The sequence below is a fragment of the Belonocnema kinseyi genome, chromosome 6, assembly GCF_010883055.1.
Source record: "Belonocnema kinseyi isolate 2016_QV_RU_SX_M_011 chromosome 6, B_treatae_v1, whole genome shotgun sequence".
Taxonomy (NCBI): Eukaryota; Metazoa; Arthropoda; class Insecta; order Hymenoptera; family Cynipidae; genus Belonocnema; species Belonocnema kinseyi.
The window spans coordinates 71,281,009-71,289,480 of NC_046662.1; the positions used below are offsets into that span (position 1 = coordinate 71,281,009).

Sequence of the window (8,472 nt, forward strand, 5' to 3'; positions counted from 1 at the left end):
GTGTGTGTGTGTGTGTGAAAACAGGATGTTCTTTTCCTCTTGTGACATTGAAATGTATTAAGAAATACGCACTCAAACAAAAAATGTCCGTGAAAAAAACTTTGTATTTTCGAGTGGGAGAAACAAATCCATAACCATTTACCCCATACCCCACCCTCTCGGGGCGGAAGGGGGGCGGGTAACTTTATAATTTTTAATTGGAATCAACGTTTTTATTGCAGGTACAGATTCTCTATTGAAAACTAATTAATCTTTTCTTCGAAAACATGTTTTTAATTCACGCCAGACGGCGATTAATTTGCAAAAAATCACATTGTTGACTGGTCAAGGCATGTGGTTCTCAACGTAAGTAAAACGAAGATTCTTATCTTTTTATTTTATTTAAACGAAACAAAAAGAAATGAGAACACAATAAATCAATTTCCTCAAAATTTTTAATTTATTTTTGAATGGCGCCAGGTACAGAATCTGGAATGCGGAAGCCGCACCCACATTCCACCCCCGGTGACCTAACCCTCGGTTGCGCGGATTGAAACAAAAAATTTCATAAAAGTATAAGTATTTTGTAATGGAGAATTTGGATGGGTATTTCTTACGATATTTTAATGTGACAAGATGAAAAGGATCCTACTTTTAAATATATTAAAAGAGAATAAAAAAACAGCTAGAAGCAGACAGACGAAAACCAACAAATTTCAAATGTGTGCAAAGAATTATTTGTGAAATGAATTCATTCATTGACTGCTTACGTACCTGAAGTCAAAATGAGAAGTCTGCGTTTAAAAAAGTATATTGAGTTTTCTAATTTATCCACTCCACTTTAGCCTTTTTCTCTTGTGGCTGAAGGGTGCGTTGAAAATTAAATTTATTACAATTGAGTAGCTATCCTGAAAATAATCATCACGTTGAAAGAGAAGGTGAAATGGGATAACATGTTTTGAAGTTAAAATGAAGGTTAACTCAGTAAGATCAACTTTGTCAGTTTGCGGCGTTGAAAGTGAAAGAAGTCGAAACTGCGGTTTTCAATCTTTTCATCTTGCATTGAATAACGCTTACGCTTAAAGAAGTTGAAACTGACCATGAAACTTCGATTTACTTCATAAGGGCGATAAATATCTCTATTTCATTATCTAGTTTAACAGGATGGAATATCCCCGTGTTGTCGCGCCGAAGACCCGTGTTCGATTCCCATCAGCTTTATATTTTAATCACATTTTCTGTTTCAGCTTGTAATATAATATTGCGGAATGTATATAATAATATATAAACTGTAATAATATGTACTCTACAATGTAATTTAAATAAATATAATAGTTCGAAACAGTTTAAAATCCCATAATAAGTCTGTATTTACGTCTTATGCTTGTTCAAAGGATACGTGTGTTCACCTTCAACGCGACGCGGCGCAGGTTAGGTTTTTTTTCGTCTGCTAATCTGACTGCACCAATTTTTACTATGTCGCTTACTAAATCAGTGCGCCGGTCTCTCTCGACGTCACTATAGTCCTGCGCAAATATTGCAATCTTCTGCAGATATTAATGCAAGAAATTTAGAATTTTCCTTTACCGAAATTAGTAATTGGCTATAATACATTACTTGCTGCTTTACTAGTTACTACTCGGAGTAGTAAACGTTAAAAAAGTTCCTCTATGCCCCTCTATTGAAAACTAAAAAAAAGTAAAATCTAGTATGATTTTGAGCAAATATTGTAACAAAAGGTTTCTCCGTGTATTCCTTAATTATTGTGAAAAACGCTGAAATAAAGATGAGATCACAATATCGTTTCACCATAATTTCGGCTTCAAAACTTGTAAAAACGGTAATAACTACAACGTTTGCAGTTGAAATGAAGGCGAAAATACATCAGCTGACATTGCGACTTTAACTTCATTTCATCTTCATTCACCTTCATTGATGAAAGTGAAAGAAGTTGAAAGTGACGACGAAACTTTGACTCGGGATATTTTTTAACGAAAATTACAATATTCCGTACCACATACAATTTGTACCGAATCTCCATCAAAATTTGGCAGAATTTATTTATATTTCTTTCGGACTTTTTCAATATTTTGATATTTGATAATATCTTATTACATTGTCTCTAGAATTTAGATGAGGTTTACGCACTATAAATTCTATTGAAATTCCACGAACGTTATCCAGTTTATAGTTCCAGTTACTGAAAATTCCAGAGAAATTCCTTAACAAATTGAAGAAAATTCCGTAGAAACTGATTGTAGGTAGACTGGGACAACTTGACAATTTTTTGTACAAATTTGTTCCCTCTTATATAGCGATCTTGAGTTTCGAATACTATTTTATTTTTGTCTAAGAATACTAGTTTGAAATTCAGGTTTAAATTCTTCAGTTTAAAATTTAAAGTTAGTCTAGAAAGATCGACGGTTATCAATATTAAAAATTTATATTAAAAACCTTTTTCAAATTTCTATGGCTTAAAATATAACTTGAAATTGTTAAATTTTGTCCGTTACAAATCTTAGCAAAATTATTGTCAAATTAAATTTGCCTAAGATATTTTCATGTGAAGTTCTTCAAAATGTCATGAAACTATTTTTTAAGTCATTGAATTTTCGACCTGTTTCGATTTCGCAAGCTTTCAAGTAAAAATGGTTTCATTTATATGATTTCAAAATTTTGAAATATGTCAATTTTAGGAGTTTAAATGTGACGTATTTTGCAGATAATCCTGAATAGTTTCAATTTCTGATTTACAATTTACTATTTAAAAGTCATAATTTCCCATTTTTTATATTTCAATCATTTGTTTATTTTTGATTCCTTCAAATTTATAATTGTATTCTTTCCTATACGTATGAAATAGACATCTGTGTAATTTAAATACTGGGGATTAAAAACCTTTTAACTTGGAACATTTTCATTCGAATGTGTTTGATTTCAAACACTTTAACATTTTGAAACCTTAAACAATTGCGATTTTAATTTTTCAAAATCTTGACAAATCTTTCGATTTAGCATAATCTGTGAATGACCCCTAATATTTCTAATTTCTAATTAAATAATAACTATTTACTATTCCTAAGTAATAATGTCTATTTTTTGACATTTTTCAGGTAACATGCCAGGATGATGAGGCAAGTACTGGTTGCCTTCCAAAAAAGACATTTATCGCCCTCCTTCGCATTCCAGAAGTAAGTTCAAATTTAGCAGCATATTCCCGAACAGCCCGAATTATTCAAGACGCAAAAAATCGGGATGACATCGTAAATTGGAGAGCCATGAACCAGGAAGATGGTGAAGATGGTGAAATTTGTCTGCCGGCTGCTATTTATCTGGAACTGTTCAGGAATCCAGCAATGCGAGGACACCTAAGTGCTGTCGCCCGAGCCCAAAAAATACTTGAAAGTCCTGCTGCTTCCTATCCCGATTCAGACATAAAGCGAAGTTTAGCGATTCTTGCAAAAAATAACGATATGCCAGTTACTGGTCAAGGTCATGATGGTGAAGTCGAAGTTCAAAATGATGGCGAGGGTGGAGGAGGTGGTATGGATGGTGAGGGATCAGAATTTGACCATCAAACCTTGGACATTCTTCTAAAAATTCTGCATGAAAATGATCAAAGAAATGTACATGCTATTGCTAGGGAATATACCCTTCCTAATGGACAAATTGATTTTGAAGCGATAGCAAGGGATTATGGTAATGAAAAGCGTAATATTGCTTCGATGGCTAGAGACTTCAATTTGCCCCCACACGGTATGTATTTAGAGGATAAGTTATATATTTTTCATTTGATACCCTTTTCCTATTAAACAAGATTGATACTAATGGGCCCGAGTTGGAAGCTTCAAATAATGACATTGTGAGGCTCTCTACTTGAGGTAATTGCTAGAGAAATTGATCAGCAACCTGGGTCGGGGCCGTGTTGCGAAACGAACGTATGAGTCATGCTTACCACGAAAGGGAAATGGCTTAGGGACCGTAATTAAATTAGGTAACAACTTAGAGGGGGGGGGGGTCAAGACAATTCGACTATTTTTTACGATTTGTCATGGAAGGGTAGAGGGGATCCTTCACTCATGTTCGTAATTTTTGCAAATTCGCAAAAACTTTCTCCCGAAAACTACCTTTTTAGTTATGGATTTTATTATTTGGTTGAAAATTAACCCTTTATTTTAAACACATCTTTTTCAGTTGCAAATTCAACTGCTTTGTTGAAGATTCGTCTTTTTGGGTTAAAAATGCAGCTCTTTTTTAAAAGTCTTTTATTTATTTCTTTTTGGATGAATACTATTTTTTTGTTGAAAATTTATCGTTTTTGTTTCAAATTTCATCTTTGACTAAAAATTCAACTAATTTTGTGAAAATTCTTCTTTTTGATTTAAAAATTCACCTGTTTTAGTAGACAAAAAAATCAACAATTTTGTTGTGAAGTCTTACTCTTTGACTGAAAATTCTGTTTTGTTGAAAACTTAATTATTTCGTAAAAAATGTACTTTTTGTTTAAATTTAATATTTTTGTGCTGAAAAGAGAACTAAAATTTTTTCTGAATGAAAATTAAACTTTGTTTTGAATTTTTTGTTTGTAATTAAAAATTCATCTTCTTTAAGACAATTTTTACCTTTCTTGAAAATAAATACAATTCTTTGGTTACAAATTTAACTATTTCGTATAAAATTTACTTTTTGTTTAAATTTTATATTTTGGTATTAAAAAATGAACTAAGATCTTTTATGGGTAACATTTCAACTTAAAAAAAAATGTCGTTTTTTTATTATGAATCTGTCTGCTTTAGTAGAAATTTCATCTTTCTTGGATAAAAATGAAACTATTTGATAAAGAATTACACTTTTGGGTGAAAATTTTATTCTTTTTGATTGAAAAAATTCCTCTTTTTGGATTAAGAATTCAATTTTCTCGTAGAAACCCATTCATTATTTTTAAATTTAGATGTTGATCGTGAAGAGTCAGCTTAAAGTTTTTTTAACAGAAAATTGAACTATTTTCTAAGAATTTATATTTTGGATTAAGAAATTAATCAGATTTAGTAGAAATTTAATTTTCTTTTATATGAAAAAGCAACTTCACGTAAAAAAATTCTTCTCCTTTGCTTAAGTGTTCATCTATTTTGCTTAAAAGATTTGGTTAAATCACTTTGTTAAGAAATTTTTTTTCTTGCTGATTTGTATTTTTAGCTAAAGTTAAACTACATTATTAATCATTTATTTTCTTGATTGAGGTGTTATGTCTTTGGTTGAAAATGTAACTTTTAGGTTGAAAAGCCTTTTTTGGGTTTAAAATTAATTTTTTAACTGAAAATGTAATTTTTCCATTTTTTCAGATTTATCTTTTTTTCATCTTTTGGCTTGAAGGTTCAACAGCTTGGATAAACTTTGATATATTTCGCGAGTGAAGAATCTCTGTTTGTTGAAATTTAAAATTTAAAATTTGTTTTGGAAATACTGTTTTATTCCATTTTTAAATGACTCTTTGTTAGAAGTATTACAAGATTAAAATGCAGGCATATTAATATTAATGATCAAGGATAATAAAAAAATAGTCAAGCAAAAATCAGGGAATTTTGAAAATGAAGTTCTCGGACACCCTATCCAATTCTGATTGGCAATAGCTAGCAAAACATTCTCGGACACCCTACCCAATTCTGATTAGCAATAGCTAGCAAAACATTTCTGGAAACTAAAAAGTATGTACAGTAAGAGGAGGGGGGTAGAAATATTGTGTTACGGTTTGTTATAGGGGGCGGGGGGTATTAGAGAGGACCTATAATCTGTTACGTAATTGAAGTACGACTCGTTAATGGTATAATAATAATTTTCGGTTTACAGGTAAAAGAAACGTGGCTTCTTTAGCAAGAGACTACGCCCTTCCAGGTGGTAAGAGAAACTTTAGCGACTTTTTAACAGATGCTCTGCTGTCCTACGAAAAAAAGAACATAGCCTCATTAATGAGAAATAATGGTGGTAAAAGAAATGTAGCAGCTCTAGCTAGAGACTTTGCTCTTCCACCGATGCCAGCTGGTAAAGGAAGAAAACGAGCATTTTTCGGGTCTTGGGGTCTTCCTGATGATGAGACAGAAAATGAAGAAAAGAGGAACATTGCAGCATTATCAAAGAATGACGATTGGCCTATCTTCAACAAAAGATTCGGAGTCGGTTCAAGCCGGATTTTGCGTTTTCCAACCACAAATCGTTTTGGCAGATCCTTAGGTGATCAGGACATGTCTCAGGAACTTCTGAATCTTCAAAGACTGGCACATCTAAACGCTGAACGGAATCATGAAAATGCAATGATGGATTTACTGGGTTTACTAGGGACAAAAAACGGAGCGAATGAGAAAATGCTCTCTGGAGAGAGGAGGCCCAAGAGGCAGCTTTACTTTAGTGAAGAGTATCCTTTACCAGTCATGCAGAACAACAATGTCTTTGATTATGAGGATCTTATAGAAGCTCTCACGGGACAGTATCCCAAGACAGAGAAGAGGTTCATGGGTGAGTTTCAATAGTCTTATGATTTTGGTTACAATAAGAGTACTTTCGGAATTCGGAAATTAACCTTGGAAGATCTTTTTAGGGAAAACTATCAAGATTTGTTGGTTTGCTTAATCAGAATGATTGATTTACTATCAAACGATTTTTAGGTCATCAATCAAATGATTTTTAGGTCGTCAGTCAGATGGTAGAAAGTTTGATCAAGCATCGAACTGGCAATTCTTTATGGTTTTCAAATAGGTGGATGATCTTTTTAGATTTAGATGAAAACATAAGGATGTGAAGATATCAGAAACAATGGTTGTTTTTTAATGTAGTAAAGACACTATTTCCACTCTATATCTTCTATAAGATGGTGACTAGATCTTGCCTCATTTACCCTTCCCTTTTATAGCCTTATTTCCTATAAACGTTTTTAAGAATTCATTTAATATTTCATCACTTTTCTATCAAAGAATTGTTCTTTAATTACGAATTATCAAACAAATATTGTTTCCTCAATCATCTAAGGAATCATTTCGGAAACTTTTTCGATTTATTTATGAGAGTTTTCTCCTGGATAAAAGGAAAATCATTAATGTTTTTTTCTCTTACTATTCTACTTTCCCTAAAATGCTGATTGTTATTTTTTTAATATTCTTTAAAATTTTCTAATGATACTTTTGTGATTATCTTCGGAAAGCATGAAAGAATAATGAATCACAAAACATGGATTTGTGTGGTCATTAAAGCTAGTGTATTATTAATGATGAATGAAAAGCAAACCAAAAAGCAATGTTTTCTTGTACTTTTTTATTGTTTATTGACAAGGGGTACTGGAAAACTTGTTCAAGCGTGACTTCCTAATCATGACAACAGATCTTATTTTAAGAATAACGCTTCCATTCGTTAAAAAATTCTTAAAATATAACATTCTGATAATGTTCCTTAAGTACACCTTTAATGTTTTAACATGTTTCGAGATAATTCATAGATCATGTTCAAGAATTTTTAAAGAAAGGCAAATCATAAAACGTTGTTTTACATTGTTCATGTTTCTATACAATAAAAACAAAAGTAAAAAAGTGGCTTCTCGTGTATTGTACTTTTTAATCATGTTAAACATTAACATATGATAGTAACAATGACAAGTAATTGATGACTAAGAGACAGAAAATAAGAAAACGAAGACAAACTCCACTTAGGGATTATTTATTTTTAACATAATTATTTCAGTGAAAATTTCTTAAGTTACAAGAAGGATGATTTCCTTTTACCATTTCTCTATCACAAACAACATTTTCTTAAATATAAATAAACAGACATATATCAGAGTTTCTTATACAAAGAAATTCTTCTGTAGAAAGAAGAAATTTTATAGAAATAATTATTTTATAGAAATTATATAGAAAGAAGAAATTATTATATATAAGGAAGAGAAAAACATTAAATACGGTTCTTCATTTTCGGAAAATGAAAAACATACTGTTTCCTTTGATATAACCAAAGAGTGTATAAGAAAGAAAGAGTGTTGTTTATTGCTGGCAAAAGAATAACACGCCTTTTGACGATATTCATTAGTTGTTAGAAGGGAAACTTTATTGGAAAAAACAGTGTGCTGTTGATTTTCTCTTAACACTTATCTATCATCGTCAATAATGTATTTTCTATTATGATCATGTACTCTGATGGTGATTGAGAAGTAGTAATGGAACCTAGGGATATCAAAAGGAAAAAAGGATAATACAATCATAGTCGCTTGTCCTTAGTAAACAATGGCTGAAAAGAAACTAATGATTGGAAGACTAGAAGGGAAGAAAAAATAGAAAACTATTTAGGGATAACTTTTTTGTGTCCTAAATCTCATAGTAAACATACGAGGGTAGTTGAATAAGTCCTTAGAATGATGTATAAAAACAATTTTTTTTGGGTAAATTTTTTTTTATTTTTCAACATAATCTCCTTGGAGCTCTATACACTTGGTCAATCGCTTTTCAAGTTTTT

The 8,472-nt window shown here is 31.4% G+C and overlaps 1 protein-coding gene across 1 annotated transcript in view; it reads left to right on the forward strand.

Moving 5' to 3' along the window:
• LOC117175440 (neuropeptide-like 1) overlaps window positions 1-8,472 on the forward strand; it is an 18,579-nt gene that overhangs the window by 3,733 nt on the left and 6,374 nt on the right. The window contains exons 2-3 of the mRNA XM_033365148.1: window positions 3,093-3,735; window positions 5,827-6,489. Of these exons, the coding sequence (XP_033221039.1) occupies window positions 3,093-3,735; window positions 5,827-6,489 (1,306 nt within the window). The remainder of the gene's footprint in view (window positions 1-3,092; window positions 3,736-5,826; window positions 6,490-8,472) is intronic.